Genomic DNA, 26349 nt, shown 5'->3' with positions numbered 1-26349 from the left:
ACTAAATAGTTCTAAAAAACTATGTAGTATAATATAATGAAATACGTCCACATTGGAAATACAAGTTGCATTGCTCCTAAGAGAGGAGAGACTTACCTTCTTTCTTATGAATGTTTCTAATAATGAAGGTTTGGAGTATGCATGCACTTAAAAGAGTGCATATGTAAATAATGTGAGCTTTGTCCCTGCTTAAAGGCAGATTTGAAGGTTCATGTTATTCTTGGGAGTTATTTCACAGTATGAAAGGCAATACTAACTCTAAAATCGAGAACTTTCTGCACTTCTCAGATTAATTTGAATATTGTAAGTGGCTATACCTGTTTAAGCAAACAGCAATTATCTAGGGAGCTTTTCAGTGTGATCTTGTTCATCTACTGATGAACTAAAGAGCACAAGACCTCAGTTGTAACACCAGCTCAATGGTTCACTTCTGTGGCTATAGCACAGTCACTCTGTGCCATTATGCCTTTTTTCCTACTGTGTTTAGGAATGGTGATACTTGACTTCCTCCCAAATAGGATAAAAAGAGAAAGGTGAAGAAATACGTGAAGCTTAGAGCTTGTATTTATTTTAAGGGATTTCGTGAGTTCCCAGATATGTTTGGTATTAACAATCAGTACCTTTCCATTGTTGCTGAAGGCTGAAGTGATTCAAAGACTTACTAGCAAACATTGGATTCTTGGCAAAAGCAGGGGTTATGGTATGTTTCTTATCACTGTTTGGAAATGTTACAGGTGGACATACTTGATTTGCTCAATTTGCCTTTTTAAAAGTGAGAAGTACACAGCTGTGGAAGTTATTATACGATGAAATGAGATAGTATTCTGTTTCCAGTTTCCTAAGCCTGTCAACTTTACAGGTTTGGCAGGGGTTGCCCATTGTTCAGTCTTGCCACATCAAGCCTTTTTTTCCATCTGCATACTGTACTTTTATTTTGATTGCCAATTTTTATGCAAGTACTTTCAAAATAACTGTTTCAGCCAGATACTGTTTAGTTCATTCTCTTCAATAACCAAGAATTTCTTCTTTTTTTTTTTGGAAATTAGCAGTTTAACAGTATATTCTGGATTTTTTTTCTTTTTTATAGTGGCTGTGCTATGGACAATTGGTAGGAAATGCAAGGTTCAAATTCTCTAAGTGACAACTAAACCATGCAATATATACTTAGTCTGCACCCATCTGATGCCAGGAGAGCTACTGGCCTGTAGGGCTTTAAATCGCAGTTTGATTTCTGATCTCATTAAAAGGAAATACAAACATGTCATAGGTTTTCTTAATGCTGATTTTCCACAGCAGGAACCGTGCTTCAGCAATGTGTAGATACAGTTGTGAGTTACATGTATGATACATGTTCTTGATGAATGACGTACCCAATGCAGTCTTGAATTACTTTCTCTGTAGGGAAAGGGAGATAACTGTTCTCTCTGCCTTGACAGGTATTAAGTGTATTCTGCAATTTGGAAAATTTAAAAATACCTTGGTTACCTGTCAAACTGAGCAGCAGATTGTTTGTGGGTTTTTAATTATTGAGATTTATCCTTTTTTTAATACGTGTGTGCGTGCGTGATCGCCTTGCATTCTGAAGAGTAACCTGGGAAAGATATTTTAATTTGCACGTGTCAGATACACATGCATGTTGTACTATTCTTTCTATTCTCAATTGCTTCCTGGCTTCATTCTTACTTTCAAGCAGAGGATTCAGTGTTTGAGAAGCTTCTAAATGTCAGCCTGTTGCAGACAGATGGTACAATTTAGTTTGGCTGTTCTCCTACCCGTACATGCAAATCCGGCTCAGCGCTGCTACTGACTGCTGGATGCATCTTTCTAATGTACTGTTCTTTAATTGTGAAGATAGGACAGTCTATTAGCACTATCAATTGCTTGAATTAATGCAGGGATGCTACTAGACTGATGAAAGCCTATGCCCTGACAGGTCAATAGATGATCAGTACATACTCAGTTCAAGTAAACAATAACTTAAAACTGATTCCAACCTTGCAAACCATGTAGCAGAATTCAGCTGAGTTTTCAGTGCAGTTCTTATTTTAGTGGTTGTGGTTATATGAATGCAGAAGTTCTTAAGTGGCTTTACGGTTCTAACTGGGGGGGGGCTAGTTTGCAGAGGAAGGATTGGATTTCCTGTTAGCGGTGAAATAAGTGACTATTTCATAGCAGTAGATACAGTAATAGATAATTGCAAAGGATTTATTCTGTTGCGGCTCATATGTCATAAACACATGTCTTTGTGAATAGAAAAACATGCCTCAAAGAAGATGAGAAAAGGAATTCTTTTAATTTGATGATGTTTGAAGTTGCCTTTCACTAATTTTTTCCGTCTTTGCTACTGTGGTCAGGGATTTTTCATGTTATAGTTTTTAATAAGTAGTTCTGACAAAAAATACTGAAATATGGTAAATTATCCCTGATAAGTAACAAAATCATCAATCACGCTGCTGCTGTATTGCTTTTTTGAATTGGGTATCACTTCACTATGTGATCTTCTTTGAACTCTGCATGTCATTCATATTTATTTTCTTTCAGGTGATGATATTTGAACTTGCTGACTACGTACAGTCATTTCTCAGTGAGTATAATAAACCACCTTCCAAGTCTTTTCATGAAGAAATGCTAAAAAATCATCAGAAAGAACAAGAAAGACTGGCTCAGGAGGAATTGCGTAGGGCACAAGAAGTTAAGAGAAGAGAAGAGCAGGAGGTAAGAGAAATTAAAGTGTGAATAACCCTGTATTCTTAAAATAGCATAAACAATCATGATTCTGTAAATCATCCTGCATAGCAGTGGGTTTTAGGGAATTATTAACTTGTTGGACCTGTCAGTATGAGTCAATCAATATGTACTATATGAACTATCTGCTACTGCAATTGTAATATTTTAATTATGTGGTTTTAACCCTGAGAAATATTTATGCCTGAAACAACATAGATGTTGATTCCTGATCCTATGAAAATCACTTATACAGAGGACCTTATACAAAAGTGTAAGCAAATGTATATAGCAAGTTCATTTCATCTTAAACAAGGAAGTATTAGCCAGACAGATAGGTAATCATGCTTACTTTCAACCATAGGGTGACTGGAACATTCACTATGAAAAATTTCTCTGGAGCACAATAAATTCAATCTAAAGACACCTTGGACCCACGTACATTCTTCACTAGAAAGAAGGGGATTCATTTAAGTCTCTCAGAGATTAGTACTGTGGAGTCTCCACACTGTGGGAATATGGATAGAATAGCTCTTTTTATGAAAGAATATTTTTAGCTTATTCCTCTGTCTTTTTTGTGTATGAAACTTTATTGTTGGGTCCATGAGTAGAAGTAATTTTCTTTTTTCTGGAACTCCATTCTTCTATATCATACAATTGATGCTGTTCACTTCCTTAGCAGAGCTAATTTGACTACTTTTTTTTTTATTCTTGTGAAATCCCCAAGTCCTCTTTAACACTTTTGAAAAATCAGCATCATAGCTTTTTTTTTTAACCAAAGTAAGTTGAGCAGTTGCATTGCATGTACTGTTGCATCTCTAACACTACTGAAATTCGTTACAGCAACGGGAAATCCTTAACGAGATTCAGAGAAGGGAGGAAGAGAAAAGAGAAGAAAGAAAAAAGAAAGAGATTGCCAAACAGGTATTCTTTCTAAGCGGTTGTGCAAAAACCATTGCAGTAACTTCTTCCCAGTCCTGTAGCATAGACTTAAAAAATTTGAGATATTTACATGACTGAATTGTCCTGGATATCTTTTCTCATCCAGTGCTTCTAATACATCTAGGTTAAAATAGGTTCTTGATTATATGGGGTCTATTTTTGGAATAAAACCAACTGTAAGGGGAAATAGTTTAAAATATTAGCATCTTAAGTGTACTGAGAGATATATTTTCAAACAGGCATTGGAAAAAGCTAGTGTGTTAGTATTTCCAGTTTCATTGTAAAGAATCTTTACCTTCTTGCCCATGGACAGTGCTGAAAGGCACTTTTTGAATCTCAGCACTTCTTCCTCAGCCTCGTATGTACATTTATTATAAAACCTTATTTCTTCTGTGATCTGGGTGACTTTATATAATAATAGTCAAGTACTCATATGTTTTGAGAATAGAAGCAGTTTCTGTACTTATTTATTGTTTTCCTGGATTTATAGGAACGTTTGGAAATAGCTGCTCTGACAAATCAAGAAAATTCTCACAGGAGAGATGCTGCAGGATATAAAGTTGCTCCCAATTTAAATGGGAGCTGTTTGGAACATGGAGTGAATAATAAACATCGACCAAATTCAGCTGGACGTTCGAAGTATGTCAGTTTGCATGTGGATATTTTTTTTTTGGCAAACATTAGATTTCAAAGTGAAATTTGAAGGCAAGAGTAATGTGCCATGTTGCTTAGCTGTTTGTTTTGGTCTCCCCACCATTCCTCCCCCTCTTCGTTTGGTGTGGTTTAATTCATGTGCTATGGATAACTTGGGAACTTTCCAATTAAGATAGTCAGCTTGGCTGTTCGTTTTACTTCGAAGGTATTTGGCAATCATTGGAAGGTATGTTCAGGGCTTACTTAGTTTTCTAAAAGTATGCAATATGTTGGCAATTGCAGAAAAAAATATTTTATATCTGCTAATGAAGGTTTTGGAGTAGCACAATAAATTAAAGCTTATATTAGTCTCAAAACATTTGCTGTAAAGATACATTGGTGTGAAGTTCCCTGTTGGAAAATGGGATAGTGCATTTACAGAGCAACTTACTGGAGGGAAGATGAGAATTATTGGATGATTCTTTTGCTGATACGTAACTCATCTAGGTGAGAACTGTTGATGATATAGGTAGGTTGGGGTTTTTGTTTTTCTTTTCCCTGCCTCCCCTTTCCCTGTGTTCATAGCTGATATAACTGTCAAAGACAGTGGAGATATCCTAGTGTTAATTTTCCTAGTTTTGATTCAGATGGTGCCAGTGAGTTGTTATTTAGACTGTTGTTTTAATGGAAATAGTGTATTCCTGTTTTTTTCTTGTCTATAGACTTCAGAATTGATTTCTCATTATTTATTAGCAACACTAGATACATGAAGCAGTTCTTCCTTGATCTATCCAACTTTGACTCTTGCTGCCATTTTTACCCTTTGCCTGTCCCACGTCATATTTGGCAGTTGTGTCTGTAGAGTGTTTAATAGTCCATAAATCTCTCTTCCTGTCCTCTTGCTGATCTTGATACATGGACACCTGTGCTTGTGGAACAAGACAAGTGTTTCACAGGTTTGTTGCTGTGCTTTAAAGCAGAACACATACAATGGACTTAGAATTTGTGTGGAAAATTAACCGTACATTATTAAAGAAATATAACCAAAAAGGTAAAGTTAATTGTTTTAACAATGGGGAAAATAATAAAAAAAGATTTTGAAACGTTGAGAGTTCTCATGATGCCGTGTTTGTAGAGTTAAGCAAAAGCTAGACCTTTCGTTTTCTGAGGTGTCTTGTGATTGCATTTATTTAGAGGATACTCTTGCAGTGGTGATAGTTCTATTAATTTTCAAATAAATTGTACCAAGAAGTAATGGAGGCTGATTTGGGTTAGTGGTCTTGAGTTCTTTCTGATCTCGCGTACAGCTCCGTACATGCATGTGGGAAGAAACACTCTAATCATACTTGTTTTGAAAGTTTTTGCAAAACTTCTTGAAGGAGGAGTTTAGAGTAGTAAAGGAGGCAAATGGGAAACCCATTTTAAGTTAGGAAAAGTAATAAAGCTAAAGCTGGAATGAACTTCCAAAATTGCATATATTTCCTTTTTGTAATGTTTTGAAAGAGAATGCAAATCAGGTCAAATTTCCTTATTTTTTAGAGCTGTAGTATGTTTAACTTTTTTTTTTTTTTAGTATTCTGCTGCCCACCCCCTCCCCGCCCCCTCCCAAACTTGGAGTGTCATCTTAAGATGCAGAAATGTTAAGGTTTGGATTCAACTCCTGGCTTTGAATGTAGAAACTCAGCGCAGCATGATGTTGCTGCTGAAATACTCATTTCTAATCAGACACATATCTTTGCACTCACTCAGTATTTTTTAAATTAATGGATATTACCGTTGGATGCAGAAGCCTTGGAAAGCTAAAGTTCTTGCAGAATTGATCTCTGTAGGGACTAGGGACTGCAACAACACTATCTTTTTTTTGAGTTGGAGAAAAATGTGCTGTTCACATTGCAGACGAGAACGCCAGCTTTCTGTTAGCAATAACGAAGAGTCCCCTGGAAATTACGAAGTTTTGAACTTCAGCACAAGTGGTGCTGGACAACTTATTGTCCATAAAGGAAAATGTCTCGGTAAGCAAAATTACAATGGCAACTTGAAATACTGGGTTTTGGGCTGGTGTTTTTCTGGGTTTTTTTTGAGGAAGAGCTTAAACAATGTTAACAGGTACAAGCAGCAAGGGTGGAGAGAATATTGTTGTGGAGCATGAAATGTCACAGGCAAAAGTGAAAGAGAGTTTTAGGAAAAGTTACTTTGTGGTAAATATATTCTCTTAGGACTACTTTAAGTAAAAATTTGCTTCTCCAGATGCAGTTACATAACTGAATAGCCATACCAAAAAAAAAAAAATCCATCTTCTCAAGATTTTATATTCTCTATGTAACTAAAATAATACTGAAAACTATTTGCTTTTAAATTTAAATAGCTAGCTTGTCAAATACACATGACTACCAAGCGAGAAGTCATTTAGCTTTCAGTAACATGTGAAACCATGATAAGCACAGGGTTAGAAATGCATGCTTGCTCTCCTTCCATTGCTGCTGATAGCAATGGCATAAAAGCAGCACTTTTAGCAAAAACATAAATACAGGCAACACTAGGAGACTTGCAGAGTTGAAAGGCCTCCATGAAATGGCCATACGGACGGACCATCAAATGTTTTCATTGTTCATTTTCAACATAGCACTTCGTCAGTGTTAGGATGAACCACCCAAAAGACTTCTGGAGGAAAGAGATTTTTATTATTTTGCAGTTTGAGGATGAACGATTATGTTACTGTTTGTAGAGCTCGGCATGTGCTCAGCAGGAAGAGTGTTTGTTTATTAAAACCTGACGTTCTTCAAAATGTGCAGCGTTTTTTTGCCAATGTGCTATTGCTTTCATTTGATTACTGCTACATAGCATTCAGTCTCATCAGACCTGATGTTTTCCATACCTACCATGTAGGTATGGATCTTGTTTATTTGTAAGTAGCTTTGTGTTTCTGAAACTGTAGAAAGCAGGCTTACTGGTGTTTGTTTAGCATTTGCAGGAGCTAAGCTCTTGTCAAGACCTTAGAAACAAAGGAAGCCATGTTTCTCTTCTCTCCCTTTATATTCAGGCAAGGATGAACAGCTTGGTAAATCAGTCTACAATGCCTTGGAAATTCGCAGTGGAGACTTTGTTTTAGTATATGAGTGGGTTCTGCACTGGCAAAAAAAGATGGGAAGGTTTCTTACATCGCATGAAATAGAAAAGATTGAGAAGTGTAAGAAACAGGTAATGCCCATATTTTGCATTTGGCTTAATAAAGGCTAGGTGGGGTTCAGTGTTTTTCTTGAGGCTGCTAGTTTAATAGAAACTTGAGAGGGTGGTGATGAGCTTGAAAACGCTTGTGTTTAGAGTATCTGCGCCACAGAACAAGATGGGTGTGTTGGGGTATTCAGGGATTCATTTGCAATAATATAAATGCAAGAAAGTGTATTTGCAAGCATGCATAAATAAAATAACAAAATATTGAAGTTCTGAAGGAAGAGGGAATGAAGCTTACCTGGTAGAAACCAAAGTTGTTCTTGCCCCTTCTGTACAATACTTCCTTTTCATGAAAGGATGAGAATGTCTTATATTTTGTATGTATTTTGTATATGCTATATATTTTAGTAGTGGTGTGTTCATGAGATATGACACAATGCATGTTATGTTGTGTTTCTCTAACAGCTTCAGGGTGCAGAAACAGAGTTCAGCTCACTGATGAAGCTAAGTCACCCAAACATAGTGCGTTATAAATGTATGAATCTTAAAGAACAGGACGATTCAATTGTGGTGGACATTTTAGTGGAGCACATAAGTGGTTGCAGCCTTTCTACGTACTTACAGAAAGAGACTCCAGTTCCAATTGAGCAGTTGCGTCATTATGTGACCCAGATCTTGTCAGCTCTCGACTACTTGCACAATAATTCAGTAGTGCACAAAGTTCTTTGTGCTTCCAGTATTCTGGTAGATGCTGAAGGACACATCAAGGTGACAGACTACAGCATTTCCAAGCGCTTAGCTGGTATCTGCAAAGCAGATGTTTTTGAGCAAACCAAAGTTCATTTTAGTGAGGATGGTCTTCCCAGCAAACCTGGAAAAAAAGGAGATGTATGGAGTCTGGGCTTGCTTCTGCTTTCACTCAGCCAGGGCCAAGTAACCAAGGAATATCCAGTTGCTGTTCCTACCAGTTTACCTGCTGACTTCCAAGACTTTCTGGAAAAGTATGTTTGTTGCATTCCTGTATCTTTTTGTCTTTTTTTTTTGTATTTTTTTTAAAGACTTGAACAGTTTTTTGAAAGAACAGCTAAATCCCCCTGTGTTGCTAGTCGTAGTTTTTAGAGAAGAGGTGATTGCTCACTCATGAGCAATCTGGCTGCTCATCTGGGATTTGGGAGAACAGCTCTGGTGCCCTCTTCTCTGCCCTGCCACCAACTTTGTGTGTCACTGGAAAAGTCATTTAGTCTGTCTTTGCTTCTGAATGATAAAGGTGTTAATTTCTTAAATATGAGGAGACCTCTTCGAACAGTTAGGCTTGATATCGAATGGATTTTTCAACAGTTTGCTTCCTGATTTGCTAACAGGTGTGTTTGCTTGGAAGATAAGGAAAGATGGACCCCTCAGCAGTTGTTACAACATAGTTTTATAAACGTTCCACGAATGAAAACACCTGTAGCTGAAGAAAATCTGGATGGTAAGAAACTTGGATCTTTCTGTATGCTGCTAAATAAGTGGACTACATGCCTGCACTAACAGAAAAACTGAGCTGTGCTAGAGCTTCACAAGACTGCACAAGTGCTTTGCATTGACTAACCTAGAAGTTAAAAACCATACTAGCTTTTGTATCCATGACTAGATGGGGTAGACTGTCTGTTGTTATCTCATCAGTAGAAGCAGCTGATGCTTTAATTAAGCCTATAAATTCATCCACCTCCTGCATGGTGTAAATGTCAGACTTAACTTTGTCCTTGGAAGATATTGTTCCAATGAGACTTCTTCCCTCGTTATGTTCTTGTTAGATTCAGTTCCTTTGTCCAGCATAATTAATGTTAGTAATCAAAAGTTGTGTTAAGGTTTATGTTTGTACCAGCGCTTAACTCTATGCAGAAGAGCACTTCTTATTTTACGTTTTAGTTGTATTTAAAGTTCTTTAGATTTTAACTTCTTCCGGATGCTTATTTGACAGTCCCTTGTGCCTTATCCCCATGCTGCCAGTGATGGTAATTTTGATGTCCTTGTTACAGATTCAGCAGGTACAGATTGCATCGAGACAGTTGTACCCAGCAGTCAGATATCCAGCGCTTCATTCTTCACAGGAACACAGAGGCAATTTTCACGGTACTACAATGAGTTTGAAGAACTAAAATTACTTGGCAAAGGGGCTTTTGGAGCAGTCATCAAGGTATGGTATAAAAATTGTTTTCCTCTATGGAATCATTTTTGGGAGTGTGTTTGTTTGCTCTGAAGCAAAACCATATATTCAATGTTTGCATGATTTTATTTATTATTTTCTAGTGTGCTGTGCCTGTGTTTTGGTTTTTATCTGGAGTTGAATAGGCTGATTAAGTTTTGTGAGAGATTGCTGGGAGTCTAGGGAGAAGCCTGTCAGTACAGGGAAGCTTGTATTTGAATTGTCGTTTCCCAGGTGGAAGGAAAACTTCCTCTCCCATGAAATCCTTCTACCTCAGACTCTACTTGGTAAGGCATTTAGAAGCTTTTGACTCGAGATTTTTTTGCATTTTGCAGGTGAGAAATAAGCTTGATGGTTGTTATTATGCTGTGAAACGTATCCGTGTAAACCCTGCCAGCAGGCAATTTCGGAGGATTAAGGGAGAAGTAACCTTACTTTCCCGCTTGAACCATGAGAATATTGTGAGATATTACAATGCTTGGATAGAAAAACAGGAAAGTCCTGTTCCCACTGTGTCAGCTGAAATAAGTGAAGAGAAAAGAATGCCCACCAAAGCCGGTCTCTTCATCCTTAACACTGAGGAGACAAATGATGTGGAAGCTAATGCTCCTCCTCCAGTTTTGACAAGTTCAGTGGAGTGGAGTACTTCATGCGAAAGATCCCCCAACAACAAATTCAGTGGAGTTGATCAGGAGTCCAGTGATGACGACGATGATGGTGATGGGGTGTTCTCGCATTCGTTTTTGTAAGTAGGCTTCAGTATTGGCACTGTAGGGAGCATGAACAGAGTTGGCTTTTCCAAGTTCGTGTCTTTTATCATTCTCGCTTTTTTTTGTTAGAGGTAATTCACTGCATTTTCATTCTCTCCCTTGGTTCAATAACAGTGTATCTGCCAGCAGTCAGGTAGCTACAAATTTTCTGTACCTGGCTAAAAACTGCCAGTTTACAAGGAAAATTTTGGTTTAGGTTTCTGTAAGTATCTTATCATTTGTGTCAGACTGCATGACCGTTTACTTTATGTTGAACTGTCTTTTCCAACCTGGAGAGTAAAGTTTTTAATAAACTATAACAGAGAAGTATTAGAAATCCAGAAAAATACCATACTTGTCCTTTTCTTTTTTTTATTTTTACTAACATAATCCATACCTGCCTCTGTGTATGGAGTAGTTCTTTCACTCATGGTGTTTTTTTGTTTAAGCAAGTAAGTAAACTTATCCCAGTTTTGCTTGCTGAATATAGCAATTGAATTTTACCGATGCAAATATATAATTTCCCTTTACGAGGCTGGGCTGTCAAAGGAAGTGTTGCTTTGCAAGCAAGATGCTTTTTTCAGGTTTTGTTTTGCTTTTTTGTGTAAGATGTGTAGAAGGTCTTGCAACAGAAGCTTGGATTTTCTTTTTTTTTTCAGAAATGGTTTCCAGATTTCGTAGAAATATTTTTTGGTAATATTATTGAGGAAAACCAAAACTTTCAGGTTTCTTTCTTTCTCTTCTTTAAACAGGCCAACCACAGATTCTGAAAGCGAAGTAATTTTCGATAACGAGGATGAAAACAGTAAAGGTCATCCTCCAGTAAGTATAAAGATAAAGCTAGTCAAAATGAAAAGATCATAAAATAGTATTTAACAAGCAAACAGGTCAGTTGGAAAGTTTTGTTTCACTTCTGGTGTAAGTACGGAACCATATAAGGTTATGTTCTGTCAGAGTAGATGTACCATCATGAGCTGCATTCCATAGAATCATAGTCTGATGCAGCTAATCTGGATTCTGTTTCCCATAGTGTTCATTGAGCTAAATGTGAGTTGCACTTTATAATCATGATCCTGATTATTGCAAGTTTAACACTTCAGTATATACATGATTTATCAGTTAGTCATAGGGATTACCTTACATCATCTGAAAGTTGAAATTGTGTTCTGCTTTTGGGTGATATAAACCTGTATATTTTCTCATACTAGCCACTGTTTGAAAGTGTTGACAATAGATGTTGCTAGCAGTGAAAAAGAGATGGGAAGTCGAATAATGTGTAAGGCTTTAGCTGATTTTAAGATTTTGTATCGCAGCAGTTGCTGTGAACAGTTAGTGCACTGTATCACTAGAAAGCTAATGCAGTTTTCTGTGGCATCTATAATCTGTCGTTGCCAATCCTGATGATCTGTGAAATGCTTTTATTAAAGCTTCATCTCCTTCCTCTTTCTATTGTAGTGTACATTAGCATGAAAAAGCTTTCAATACATCATTTAATAATATGGCAGTGCATTTTTTTGTCACTATTATCTATATATACACTACATCAAAATTGTTGGCTGGGGGCAAGGGTTGCATTATTAATTGTATTAAGTAAGCTTTGTACATTTTAGTTTCAATTTTTCTTTTTTTTTAAACGTGACAAACTTTGAGATTTAGGTTTCATCCAGATATGCTGGAATGTTTTTCTTCCAGGGTCTAATGATGGCAAAATGTTACTTGTTCTCACTTTGAAAGTGAGAGTTGCATCACACCTGTTTTTTCTAGTTCATTCAGAAGCAGCGGCATTATGAAATTGTCAATATATTAATTTTCTGTTATTCAAACCTAGCCATAGAAGGGGAGTTCTCATCAATGTGTTCCAGCCATTAAAAAATAGTAGTATGCATAAAAAACAGCTAGGCAGCTTCCTGTAGCTAACTGTTCTGTTACTTTTATTGTGATAAAGGATGAAGAAGTCAATGAAAAGAATAGCCATGGAGGAGAAGACAGGGCACCGGTCATTCAGACGGTGCATTACCTGTACATTCAGGTACAAACCTGCTTGCGTTTTCAGATAAAAGGATACCCTTTATTCCAACCCGCAGAGATTAATTGCTGAGAAAATTAATGAGCTTTCGAAAAATGCAAATTTGACCGAGTTCAATGTTGGTTTTGCAATAAACTGGTTTTCTGAAAGGCTTGGCTGGTGGAAGGCACTGTGCAGCGCACATGGCTTATTATGCCTTCTGAGGCTTTATAGTTGTACCTGAAGAGGGCAAAGTTTTGTAGTGCTGTAGTGTGTAATGGGATCACCGTTGTTGCTTGTGTACAAGTAAAAGTGTGGCAACTCCTGAACTAACCTTAGAACAACCCAACCTACTAACCTTTTTGAGTTCCTGGCTTCCAAAGCATTGTTTTGCCTTGTGCTTGTTATTTGTTTAGAATAGCCCCTCCAACCCCTAACACTGTAGCTGGTGCTCTTGAGTTTGGTTATGTTGTTAATTAATAGAATAGTTTGGGTTGGAAAGGACCTCAAAGATCATCTAGTTCCAACCCTCTGCCATGGGCAGGGACACCATCCCCTAGACCAGATTGCTCAACGACTCACCCAACCTGGTCTTGAACAATTCCAGGGATGGGGCATCCACAGCTTCCCTGGACAACCTGTTCCAGTGCCTCATCACCCTTATACTGAAGAATTTCTTCCTTATATCCAATTCTAAATCTATCCTCTTTCAGTTTAAAGCCATTGCCCCTTGTCTTATCACTACATGACCTTGTATTTTGAATTACCGATGTGGAGTTGAAGTGTCCTGTGTTAACTTCCAGAAGTGAAATTGATTTTCACAGATGTGAAAACTTCCTAATTCTTTTCAAAGGCACTATATTGTGTATGCACTTTCTTTTAACAGAAAACAGCTATCTGCAAAGCCATTGTATAGCCCAAACAGTAGACACAAAATAAAACTCCTGCAGGTTTGCAACTTCAGGCTTTACTACTGACAACATCAATTTTGTGTTACGAGTTTCTGAGAGAAGTCGACTATCAGAGCTAACTGTTCTGTGGTGATGTGCAGTTTTCTATAATGCGCTTAATGCTAGAGCTTGTCTGGAAGGAAGATATACAATTAGTTAGAATTAGATTTTATTAAGCTTTTTTGCATGTGTTTTGTATACTCATAATATAAGCAGTTAAGACACCAATAGAGCCAGAGATTCTTTGTTGTTTGGCTTGAACATACATTATGCCTTTGCTGATTTCACCTCTTTTAACATTTATGTTAGAAAATATACTACTGCACAAGCTTGGACCGTTGTCCCATAAAATGGGATAGAACCTATAAGCTAATGCATGTTTTCTGTCTAAAGAGACAGCTTTCAGGAAAATTCCAAACAGCTAAATGTTTTGGTGATGCTAGTTGCTCCTGAACTGTGTTACAGAACCAGGCATTAATATGTACACAGACACAAGTTTCTGATGGTCTCTTTTCTTGACAAAACTGCTCTTTCTTATCTCGTTCCCCTACCTATGCACAACTGAAGATGGAGTATTGTGAAAAAAGCACATTAAGGGATACCATTGACCAAGGATTATATGAAGACACCAGTCGGCTTTGGAGGCTTTTCCGAGAAATTTTAGATGGTTTAGCTTACATCCATGAAAAGGTCAGTAAATATGACAGTTGTGACCTGTCCGTAATATCTATGTTATGCCTCTTTGTGTATGGATTTCTTCATAATCTGTTCGGTTTTGGGCATTTATTAGCAAGGTTTGTTCCTTGCCCTTTCCATTATTAACCTGTTCTAGGGGTTAAGATTATTTTAGCATAAACTTGAATTTTATAATGAACCACTTCAGATTTTTTCCCTTTGTCACAAAAATTTGACCATTTTTTAAAAAATCTGGTAGCACTGAAAATTGTTTCTAGCTTCTGGGCTACACTGTAGTCTTACTTCAAAATGAATCATCAGTGACTTAATACAGTAGATTTCCCACTGTAATGAAAGTATGTAATATGATTTTCCAGTCTATTATAAAGAGAGTTTTATTCTGAGTTGTGTTTAATAATCTGTGAGACTTTTTTTTTTGTTGTTGTTCTCCTGCTGTAACAGGGAATGATCCACAGAGACTTGAAACCTGTGAACATCTTTTTAGATTCAGATGATCATGTCAAAATTGGTGATTTTGGTTTAGCTACAGATCATCCAGCAAATGCAGTAAGTACAGCTGAAAGTGAATGGAAAAACTTGAATTTGGTGTTGTAATAACATGACAGAAGAAAATAAAACATAAAATCAGAGTGCTTATTGGACTTTATATAGTGAATGCCATAAACTTTTTTATTTCTACGGTTCTAGAATTAAACCATGTACTGTCAACCAAAGTGGCAAGAAAAGCCAACAGAAGCATTTCAAGTGCCATTTACAGTATGTCTGTTTTCCTGATTTCAGATGGTCTCTAAACAAGAAGAAAATCACTCAGATAGTTCTGCCATGTCTGACCCATCAGGTTAGTTTACTTAGTAGTTTGTTCTAAATGGTTTTGAGCAAACACTTAGTCTTGTACACTGTTAGAACTTCCATTGATTCTTTGAAAATCAAACCTTTTTTGTTGAAGAGGGGGAAACCAACCACCAACTTTGGGTAGATATATTACATATAATCTGGCAGTTTTGACTATTATCAAAAAAATAGATCTGCTTCCACTGCGAGCTTTCTACTATAGAACAGTGCTTTTCTCATGGTGAGGTATATAGAGATCTTGTATATCTGTTCAATCGGCACTTCTGTTCTCTTGCCTCTACAGGACAATTTCAAGACTTCAGGGTTTTTTGCTTGGTTGATGTGGGCTTTCTGTTTGTGGGGTTTTTTTTAACACTATCTGTAACAGGCTGAATTTTGTGTTTTGAGAAAACTTTAGTACATTATGTGTCTTAAGATGAGTGTAATGGAAGTGAAATTTAGTTGTGTCATTTGTGTGCTGACCTACTATAATTCTGTAAAGCAATAGATATGTTTAGATACTATAGATAAACACAGATACTTGATGTGAAGGTAAGAACTGTTCTGCAAACAGTTCTCGACTGAGTCTGTCTCAATAAGGATTGCATTCCAACCTAGAATAAATGAGGGCAGAAGACGAATGAGCTTTTTCTTGACTCTGATGCTGCATTCCTCTCCTGGTTTCTTGAAGCCTCTCATCTTTTGCCATGTAGGTAATTTGACAGGAATGATTGGCACCGCACTGTATGTCAGCCCAGAGGTCCAAGGAAGCACCAAGTCTACGTACAATCAGGTATGATTAGAATAGACTTAATAAAAAGGTAGCATGGAATCTAAGGTACCAGATACAACTTAGGTCATTCCTGCTCAAGAAAGGTGAATTCAAGGTGGGACTGCTGCGATAAGCAAGGGAATGAGAAATACTCTTTTGAGAGGAGACCAAGGGTAGAAGGATGTGAGTGAGTTAGTTTTTCTGCCTGTGCTATGACTATGACAAGATGCAAGCAACTTCAAGTTGAAAGCAGGTAATCATGTAGGACCTTTATAAATGAACAGGATAGAAATCTTACAGTCTTCAGTTAAGGTAAAATGTCATCATCAGAAGTATATATTGCTTTTGTGGATTCCTAGACTGTGACTTTGGGAGGTGAGGGTACATTTTTTCGTCAGAGGATTCTCTTCATACGCAGAGACAAGCTGAATTTCCAAGCAAGAGTGTTTTCAAAGTGGGAGTCCTTTAAGCCATAGCAGTGCAGTGATGATAGAGGACACTGAAGTCTACCAGATCTTAATGGATTGTGTCATTTATAAAAAAAAAAAAAACAAACGCCAAACCAACATAAAACAAACAAACAAAACTACAAAAAACCCACCCTTGTCTCCAGCTGTAATATACTGTGAAATTTAACCAAAATATTATTTTTTTCCTCTGCTATCATCTGCTGCAGAGAATTCAGAGGTATTACATTTATGTTTCAAATTTTTTTTCTTCCTTAGAAAGTAGACCTGTTCAGTCTGGGTATAATATTCTTTGAAATGTCTTACCATCCCATGAGTACTGCATCAGAAAGGATCTTTGTTCTTAGTCAACTAAGACTGGTAAGTACACAGATATAAAAGATGCTAATTCTGTGCTAAGAAACAAATCGTTTCTGAAGAGAAGTAAAAGGGTGCAAAACATAGCAAAAATGTTTCCACAGGGATTGATTTAAAAAAAAAAAATTACATAATGAAAAGTAAAGAATAAAATTAGAGCTGGTACTGACATTCCCTTAACGCACTGTGGATTCTCTAATGGTATTGCCATCAGTCAGTGTTCTATCTGTGAAGTTAAGTTTTATAATGCAAAACATGAGAAGTGTACACGTCAGATAAAGACGTCATGGCTTTAGTACACCTAGGTTTAGACCCAGTGTGTGTCACTTGGGAACGAGTTGGTATTTGTAGTTGGTAAATGCTTGTGATTGCGTTTTATCTTCATTGTACAAAACATCATAAAAGCATTTAAGTTATATTCTTTTTCCTTTTAGCTCTTCAAACTAAATTTGCCATGTGGTGTTTTTTTCTCTGTGGTTTGTTTTGTTGTTTTTTTTTCCCCATGGGCAATAAAAATGCTTAGTTTCTATGTTTAAGTATGTAGAACTTAAAAATAAGACTAGCCTGAGCAAGTTGGACTGCCTGTTATAATTCAAATGTGGTCTTTTGTTTTTGTTTTGTCTTTTGTGGTTTTTTTTCAATTATAGCCCACTATTGTATTTCCTAAAGACTTTGATGAAGTCAAGCATGCAAAGCAGGTAATTTTGAAGTCATTTTAACTATTAGGTATTCCCTGTCAAGAAATGTTCGCTATCATTTTCCCACTTAATTTTAAATTAATAATCTCTGCCGAGTTGTTATTACAAGACATTAGAACAAAGTAAAGGGGGGGAAAAAAAAAATCTCAAAAGAATGTACTAAGTTGACATGGAAATTTACTTACCCACAAAAATCCCTGAGCACAGTCGTAAAGAAAGGCAGAGTTCACTGGCATACCTGTTAAGCTCTGAGGGACAGTTTTGATGTTTTAGGTTCAGATGAGTGGCAACTATATTGTTTAACTCTTAACTTAAAACTTTCGAAAGAAATCTGTGTCGTAGAACAGAAAGAGGTGTGCAAGCTAAATTGACTGCTCTGAGTTTGAAAAGAGCAGCCAAGAGCTGTTCTGGATGCCTCCATGGCAGAGAAGCAAAGCGATAACGAGCAGTGTTATCTTTTTTGGGATCATCATCTTGGTATTTTTTTTTTCTCCCTAGTACTAGTGGACTCTCTTGTTGACCCTTAGCGTTAATTTTTGTCTGTTAGGCCTATGAAATAGAAATATGCCTGTTACGAGTTCCATAAAAATGTTTCCATCTTGTTTATGGTTTACCGAAACATGCCAAGAATATTCCCCTTTCTTTTCTATCTGTAATTCTCAAGTCTTCGTTGTTATGCATAGGATTCTGTTTTCTCTTAACCTTATTACTAAAGACATGCCAGAGCTAGCATAACAGAGAACAACAAAGGATACTACGTATTCTATCATCCAAGGAGGCACATTTCTAATATTTGTTGTGTTTTATTAAATTTTATTCAGATAACACAGTAGAAGATATTTTGAATTTAATAAGCAAAGAATATCCACTCGAGATTCAGATCCTGCTTTTTATTTGTCCTCTGTAGAGTCTCATATTTTTTTTATTAGTGATGTGACTCAAGTTTGATGTATTAGCAGTATTTACAACAATTTTTCTGAACTATAAAATTTTGATTTAATTTGTAGAGATCAGTTATTACATGGCTCCTGAACCATGATCCTGCAGCACGACCAACAGCTGTGGAGCTGTTAAAAAGCGAACATCTTCCACCACCGCAAATGGAAGAGTCTGAACTTCATGAAGTACTCCACCATACTTTGGCAAACGTGGATGGAAAGGCCTACCGGACTATGATGAGCCAGATATTTTCACAGCGTATATCTCCAGCTATAGACTATACCTATGACAGTGATATACTGAAGGTTTGTAAGTGTTTAGGGGGTGCAGAGGGTTTTTTCCTGTGTTGGATTTTAAAAAAATGTTTGAGAGAATTGCATTACCTCTTGAGATTAACCTTCACATTAGTTCCCATTTAAAGCTACAAATCTGTACAATGTGGGCTTGAGTAACCACTTCCTTTTGAATCTTATGCTCATTCTTCAGTGAAGAAACGAGGACTGTTTGACTGTAGCAGCTAAAGCTTTAAGCTTATGTCCAGAAGATTACTTTCTTTACTCAGAATTTCTGTCGAACTAATGGTACTTTCATCTGATTGCCAACAGAATATATTGCTTCTGATTGTTTTCTTGCCTTTGAAATCATGGCAATCTAAGTAATCCTTTTAGGTTTCTCAACTCTTAAATCTCTATAAATCTAAAGAAATACAAGGTAACACAGTACAATAATGCTTTCTATAGCTGTAGTTATTTTTTATTATGTAAGCATTACAATTTATTGTAGTGGGACGAGCTAGCAGAATGCTTATTGCTTATATTACATGAAATGATTGCCTATATTACATGGAGTGTTCATGACATATGAATTATATATGTACTTTTTATTTATGATGGTTTCAGGGTAGTTTTTCTATTTGGGCAGCCAAGATACAGCAGCATGTATGTGAGGTTGTCAGCCGGATATTTAAAAGACACGGTAAGTGTGTTTACAGAAGTAATTTATTTCTTTTTTTTTTTTTCTGTGATTGAATGGATTTAAGAGAATGGAATGGTCTTACTGCTGTCATACGTGTCAGAAAGTATGTTCAGTGGTTGTATATCATTTTAAGTTTGACATTGGTTTTTGCTCTTATTTCAGCATCCCAGTAATAGCTGTTAACTTCAAATCTGAATTATTTAAATTTTCTATAGAAAGAATGGTAAAAATCTTAATTATATCTTCAAATGTATTTGATTGTTCTGATAAGTCTGTATAAGCTTTTAGAAGTAGGGAGTGTGAGTAAAACGTAGATCTGAATATAAGGATAGCTCTATAGTAAAAGGCCAAGCATCCATGTAGCACAATAATCTTTTTCTGAACATAGCCAGAATTGGAATGGCCTAGGAAAGAACGTGGAAACAGAGCAAGTGTGTAGTGGTACTTTCAGTGATACTGCGCTTAGCAATGATTTGCTGCTCAAGAGCTTCCTGAGCCAGAGCTGGTGTCAGGTGTTTAATAGTCTTTGATGGTTTCTCTTTCCAGGACTCTATCCAGTCATTAGTAATAGTATTTGCTTAAAATTAGTTTTTAAGAGAGGAAGACAAGTTAGCACACACCGTCACACTTGAAATGTTATAAATTGTATGGGTTTATAGTTGTTCATGATATTATTTTACATAAAACCAGAGAATTTTAAAATAGAGACTGGGAGATTTCCTAATATATTATAATCTGATTAAGCATGATCAGGATTTGGTAATACAAAAGAATGAGAAACTGACAAATGCAAAGTCAAGTAAGGAGAAGTAACTCCCCCTCCCCCTTTATAGCTTGACAGACTTTGGAAAGTGTTTGTCAGCCTTTTAGAGATTGAAATGTTTTATTTCTTTTGGAAAATAAAGGGAAGTGTTGGATACATATTTTTTTTCTGTTAGATTGTGTCTGCTGTCGATAATGGTTAGAAGCATTTCCTTGCATTTTTTTTTCCTGATCTAAATGTTTGTGTTGAAATCTAATTGACAACATGAGAGAAGCTTCTATACTAAAACAGCTGTTTGAGAATCAGTAGAGAGTTTAAAACAGGCAAGTATTTTTCACTGATTAGTGATATTATTGTTAATAGTAAGATTTCAGTGAAGATTGGATTCATGTAGCCAGGAGAAAAAAAAAGGTGTTTATGAGCTTTTATAGCAAACCATAAACACTCCAAGTATTGTTTTGAGACACAGGATGAAACAGGTCTGCAACAATATTTGTTCTCTGTGGAAGTGCCTCTAGACTGAAACAGTACTACTGGTGTCTGTAGAGTTTCTTACCTGTTTTGTATGCATGCTTTTGTGAAAGGTGGTGTTTAAAGAGGGGAGGGCAAGGTGAGGATTCTGCTGGGGCTGTGGAATTGGCATTTCTCCTCTGTCTCACTGTGGGCTGCCTGCTGAGCCCAAGCAACGTGCTAGATAGAACATCAGAGTTTGTTTGATGAATTTTCTTTTCCACCACTTAAAGAAAGCCTGTTAAGAATAATTAAAATAATGTAATTTTAAAAAAGTATTGGTTGAGATTATCATGCTCTACAAGGTGGTTCATGAGCTTGTAAAAAGCAGATGTTACTTCTGAAATGGGAGATAATAATGTTTTACTATTTTTGTGCAGGAGCCATCAAACTGCATACTCCACTGCTAATGCCCAGAAATAAAAAACTATATGAACATAATGAAGCTTCATATTTCATGGACCACAGTGGGATGCTGGTAATGCTTCCTTATGACCTCAGAGTAAGTAGTGTCATCTCTGCAGGCAAAGCTGGGTTTGAAGAATGCTGTGGTGTTTGTAGATACTTTTTATTCACTAGTCACTATTTGGTTTAAGCTTATACTTCTGACTGTTCAAGTAGTGTATCTTTCAAAGTGACTCTTCCTGTATTCCTTAGTGCTGTCCTGGTTTTGACAGCTGGAGCCATGATGACATAGGGAAGAAATACACTTTTTTTTTTTGTCTTCTTAACATAGGTGAAAATAATGCTATATTATAAATGTGGTAAATGTGACTACTGGGTTGGGTTTTTTCTTGCACATATGAGACTTTTCCAATGACCAGTGAAAATTCTAATATTGCCATCCCTTTCTCATGTCTTTATAGAGGATGTGGGTAACAGTCTGTCCAGTTTTATGTTCCTCAAACAGATGTTGTCAAGGACCATTCTACTCTTGAGAGGAATTGCTGTTTGCACAGTTCAAGTTTTAATGTCTGGAATTCCTCTATGAGTAATACCCAACTACATGTAATGTTGGCCTAGTTAATTACCTTGCACTCAATTTAACACCTGAATGCTTTAAGTTATGTTTTTTTTATTGTTATTGATGGTTAAAGAACCTGACTTTTTATATTCCATTTTATTAATTTAGGGTCAGTTTGACTCACCCTTCCTTTGCATTTTTAACATCAAGTTATACAGTATGATTCACAGTTAAGGATTTGTGCAAGATCTACAAAACTGATCTTTCTGTTAGAATTACTTTTTTTGGAAAATGTATTGACCGAAGACTTATTAAAAATACTCCTTTATATCTTTATAAAATCAGCAAAATACCTTTTGTACACTTTAATGTACTCATAGTTGATTTATGATGCGTTTTGCATGCATTAGGGTAATTAAGAAATGTCCTTGTGGTCCCTGTCCAGGATCTTCTAGGAACTTGGCAGGAGGGCGGAATGTTTTTATATAAAAGTTGCAGCAAGGATTATTAGATTAATATTACTTCACTATGGCAAATATTTAAGGCATTATTACATGTGTGAGAGTACAAGTGTTACTGCACAGTAGTAATTCATCTCCAGTTTCAGAGCCTAGTCAGACTGAATGTTTTGTTTCAACAATTTTAATGTATTTTGTTTTTTAGATTCCTTTTGCAAGATTTGTAGCTAGAAATAACATATCCAACTTGAAAAGGTAAGGGACATAGAGGTGACATTTTGCACGGGTACCATGCTTTATGACAGTGATCACCGAAGATGCTGATTCACTCTTCAATGTTTCCTTCAGGTACTGTATAGAGCGAGTTTTCAGACCTCGGAAGTTAGACCGCTGTCATCCCAAAGAACTCCTAGAATGTGCATTTGACATCATTACATCTACTGGAAATAGCTTTTTGCCTGTAGCAGAAACAATTTATGCCATTTCAGAAATCATTCAAGAGTTTCCAGTGCTACAGGTAGACTCTCAAATAATTCCCTTTGCTCTCTTTTCCATCCTAAAATCTTAATATAAGTAAATATTTCATCTAATGTGTTTAAAAAGCATAGTTCCTTTAACCTTAAGTACAGAACTGTTTTCACGTTTTATCTATGGTCAGTTATAGAACACTCTCATTTAAATCAAAAATATGTTTCGTAGGTAAACTTAAAATGAAACATAGGTTTGCGTGCAAAGAAAATATTAATTGAATCCTTAACGTGCCATTGAAATAACATGTCTTCTGTCAGGCGAATGATTATTGTAGAATGGGACAAGCCTTGCCATTCTTTTAAGTCTAGGTGGAAAATAAGTTGTGGAAGGAGAAGTCTGAAGTTAGTTGTGAACTATGACAAAATGTTTGGGAAACATCTTTCTCTTTTTTTTTTTTTAATGAAATGGAATGCAAGTAGAACTTTTTTTTTCTCTTTCTTTCTTACTTTATTTACCTTTCATTAGGAAAGAAATTACAGTATTTACTTGAACCACACTGCCTTACTGAAAGCTATACTTCTGCACTGTGGGATACCAGAGGATAAACTCAATCAAGTTTACATCATTCTGTATGATGCTGTGGTAAGATATTAGTTATTAATCTAATCTCTGTAACCATCACTGTAGAGTATCTTATTTTGTGGAGCTATCTCTAAAAATGAGTAACAGCACATTGCCAGCATAACAAGGAATATCCTGTTGATACATGAAAAGGCTGGGTTTCTTTGGGCTGTAAAATTAAATTAATTGCACAGAATCACAGAATGTTAGGGATTGGAAGGGACCTCAAAGGATCATCTAGTCCAATCCCCCTGCTGGAGCAGGACCACCTAGATCAGATCACACAAGAAAGCATCCAGGCAGGTTTTGAACATCTCCAGAGAAGGAGACTCCACAACCTCTCTGGGCAGGCTGTTCCAGTGTTCTGTTACCCTTACTGGGAAGAAGTTCTTCCTCATGTTTAAGCGGAGCCTCCTATGTTCCAGCTTATATCCATTTCCCCTTGTCCTGTCATTGGATGCCACTGAGAAGAGCCTGGCTCCATCCTCATGACAGTCACCCTTTACATATTTATAAACATTAATGAGGTCCCCCCTCAGTTTCCTCTTCTCCAAGCTAAAGAGACCCAGCTCCCTCAGCCTTTCCTCATAAGGGAGATGCTCCACTAATTACTAATGATAAGTAATCACAATTACTAATGATAGTGGAGAGCACTAGATGCTCTCTAATTACTGATTAGATCAATCACTTTTCTGTTATTTCTGGATTGGGATGTTTTAAGATTATTTTTAAATGTGTATTTATGAGAGAATTATTCACCTGTATAATTAAGACCTGGTAGGCTATTCAATAAAAACTTTAAAATGTATCTTAATATTATGTTGGTCTTTTCTACATTATAAGCAGAGAAAATTGAGGAAATTTGGGTTGAATAATTAAGGTAGTTTGTAAATCCCAACAAAATGACTTTTTTATTTCCTGTCATTTTATTCTTTTTTTTGTTGTTTATTAATTTACGTAAGTATTTCAGTATTTATGCAGAAATACTTTTCAACAAAGTTGGGTTTTTTTCTGCTTTTTATTGCTTCCTGAAACCAAGCCAAATATGGCCTCACTGGAAGATAGGTGAAAAATGTGTTATTTATTGGTTTTGTTCTTTTATAGTATTACTGCAGTTTGTAAATGCAACCTTTAATTAAAGGTCTTGGAAAATTGTTTTTTAATTCTTCTCAGCAATAGTAGGGCATTTTTTTGGTAACTCAGTTGTCCAAAACATTTGAATCTGTTTCTCTTGTAGACTGAAAAGCTAACTAAAAGAGAAGTAGAAGCCAAATTCTGTAATCTTTCTCTCACATCAAATAGTGTAAGTAATTTTAATTCAGTGTTAATTTCCCTGTAACTTGCCATAAGTCAGTAATATTTTATTTACTTTGCAATTTAATCAACCAGAGTAAGAAAAATAAACTGTTAACATCCACTTGTCAAAATAGATCAGTCTCTTTGGACGTGATCTGATTTTGTTCTGTTCTCTCTGGAAGTCAGTATTGCAGCTGTCTAAGTTTCTTCTTTTCAAAGAATCACACAGAATCACAGAGTGTTAGGGATTGGAAGGGACCTCAAAGGGTCATCTAGTTTTTAAATGTATGTTTCAGACTGTGGAAACAATTAAAGGGTAGATGGAATATTGTACAGTGGTATTTAGTAAAACAAACTGAGAAACTTTAAAAAAAAAAAATAATGGCTGCAAAAGTCGATGAATGTGAATAAAGAGTTGAGGTTAACTTCTGGACACCCTCATGAGACTTGTACTTGTCCATTCCTTTCCTCAACTCCCTAGGTAGGAACAGGCTGCTGGGCAAAAAGGCAGATGTTTTAGTCACACTAAGTGAAATTTTTTTTTTTTTTTCAGATGTGACCTATTATGAGTGCTGTCAGTGGTGCTACCTATGTTTCATATGAGATTTTTGTTTTTTAGCTTTCTCGACTCTACAGATTCATTGAGCAGAAGGGAGATGCAAGTAACCTGTTTCCGTTTTTAAATACAATGATAAAACAAAAGCCAAGTGTGACTCAGCTGTTGAAGCACGGCATGAAGGATTTAGAGGAGATCATTGGTCTGTTAAAGCAACTTGGAATAAAACTTCAGGTTTGTAAAATACTCTGCTGATAAATTAATGGATTTTTAGGCTGTTGGGCCTTGTAATCTGCCAGGAAACAAAGTAATGATATTTTTAGAATAGAAAAAGCACATCATAGTGTCTTTTGATGGCAAATAATGATACCGGCACTGATTTATTTATTATTTTTTTTAAAGACATGTTTTAAGAATAAGACCTCTTCCAGTCAGAAGTCTCTGGCTTAATTTCCATCTAATGACACGCGGATTTTTTTTTGCCCCCAACCAAGATTGAAGGCATTACCTAGAGCATAAAGGAATTTTAAATTTTAAAACAAACTATAAATATTTTAAAAATACAGAAAGCTGATGACTACTCGTCCACGTTGCTGTTTGGGTTTTGTGCTGTAAGTCTCTTGGGATGCTCTAAGATGGAAGCATCATTTCCTTATTTTTAACTGTATTTTAAATATTTTAAGATAAGGAGTATTTCCGTATGTCTTCCTTATGTGAGAACAGTGTTTTCAATCCATATTGCTAATAGGAAACTAATTCCATTAACTGGTAATACTGGTACAAGTCTTGTACACATATTCATTTTTATTTTACAGGTTTCTATAAATCTGGGATTAGTTTACAAAATACAGCAGCACAACGGTATTATCTTCCAGTTTATAGCGTACATCAAAAGAAGACAAAGAACTGTGCCTGAAATTCTTGCTGCAGGGGGCAGATATGATCATCTGGTATGTGCTCATCTCTTTTAATGAATTTAGATTATTTTTTTTTAAACTATGAAAAAAAGAAAAACTTTTTTAACATATTGCAAAGATAACTATTTGAGTCTTCTGTTTTGTTTTTTTGTCTTGTTTTGAGATTCCACAATTTAGAGGGCCACAGGCAGTAGGACCAGTTCCTTCAGCTGTTGGAGTCAGCATAGCTATAGATAAAATAACTGCTGCTGTTTCCAGCGTGGAGGATTCTGTAAGTGTTTTTCGGGAGGTGGGGGTTTTTGTTTACTCCTGACGGTTCAGTAACCTAATTGTAGCCACAGATGGGTGAAAAATAAGATATTCAGATGTGTTCCAAAATAACACCATACTGAAATAGACAGAACACATCAAGATGACCCGTTTTTCTTCTATGTTTCTCTATATAGAATTATTTAGTAAAAAAAGAATTACGGAAGAGAGAATCATCAGGCTTATACTCTTTTATTTTTAATTTAAATGAGACATTTTCCTCGGCCTGTGGATTGTTTCAGGTAGAATAGTACAACTGTAGATATTTAACTAATAAGTGTTAACTTTGCCCCTATCACTTTTTTCGTTATAATAAAGTATAGAAGGTGGAGATGAAAGGAAACTTAAGAAAATAGACTACTCTGTACAGTGTCACACAATTTCACT

At 36.1% G+C, this 26349-nt stretch overlaps 1 protein-coding gene across 2 annotated transcripts in view; it reads left to right on the top strand.

Moving 5' to 3' along the window:
• Nucleotides 1-26349, top strand: part of EIF2AK4 (eukaryotic translation initiation factor 2 alpha kinase 4) — a 41321-nt gene that overhangs the window by 3570 nt on the left and 11402 nt on the right. The window contains exons 4-30 of one of the 2 annotated variants that reach the window (XM_086613434.1): nucleotides 2542-2715; nucleotides 3568-3648; nucleotides 4157-4305; nucleotides 6196-6311; nucleotides 7340-7497; nucleotides 7936-8471; nucleotides 8832-8941; nucleotides 9492-9649; nucleotides 9994-10403; nucleotides 11160-11229; nucleotides 12353-12436; nucleotides 13930-14052; nucleotides 14500-14604; nucleotides 14839-14896; nucleotides 15603-15682; nucleotides 16387-16488; nucleotides 17133-17183; nucleotides 18191-18427; nucleotides 19022-19097; nucleotides 20751-20872; nucleotides 21998-22047; nucleotides 22141-22309; nucleotides 22789-22905; nucleotides 24122-24187; nucleotides 24800-24970; nucleotides 25552-25686; nucleotides 25817-25924. In XM_086613434.1, coding sequence (XP_086469560.1) covers nucleotides 2542-2715; nucleotides 3568-3648; nucleotides 4157-4305; nucleotides 6196-6311; nucleotides 7340-7497; nucleotides 7936-8471; nucleotides 8832-8941; nucleotides 9492-9649; nucleotides 9994-10403; nucleotides 11160-11229; nucleotides 12353-12436; nucleotides 13930-14052; nucleotides 14500-14604; nucleotides 14839-14896; nucleotides 15603-15682; nucleotides 16387-16488; nucleotides 17133-17183; nucleotides 18191-18427; nucleotides 19022-19097; nucleotides 20751-20872; nucleotides 21998-22047; nucleotides 22141-22309; nucleotides 22789-22905; nucleotides 24122-24187; nucleotides 24800-24970; nucleotides 25552-25686; nucleotides 25817-25924 — 3816 coding nt within the window. Of the gene's footprint in view, nucleotides 1-2541; nucleotides 2716-3567; nucleotides 3649-4156; nucleotides 4306-4690; nucleotides 4807-6195; nucleotides 6312-7339; nucleotides 7498-7935; nucleotides 8472-8831; nucleotides 8942-9491; nucleotides 9650-9993; nucleotides 10404-11159; nucleotides 11230-12352; nucleotides 12437-13929; nucleotides 14053-14499; nucleotides 14605-14838; nucleotides 14897-15602; nucleotides 15683-16386; nucleotides 16489-17132; nucleotides 17184-18190; nucleotides 18428-19021; nucleotides 19098-20750; nucleotides 20873-21997; nucleotides 22048-22140; nucleotides 22310-22788; nucleotides 22906-24121; nucleotides 24188-24799; nucleotides 24971-25551; nucleotides 25687-25816; nucleotides 25925-26349 lie in introns of those variants that run through there. The other variant, XM_086613435.1, reaches the window with a different exon arrangement.

Source organism: Tauraco erythrolophus, chromosome 6 (genome assembly GCF_009769465.1).
Source record: "Tauraco erythrolophus isolate bTauEry1 chromosome 6, bTauEry1.pri, whole genome shotgun sequence".
NCBI lineage: Eukaryota > Metazoa > Chordata > Aves > Musophagiformes > Musophagidae > Tauraco > Tauraco erythrolophus.
Note: the sequence above shows the minus strand (reverse complement) of the source record. Positions and strands in the feature narration are given on the sequence as shown.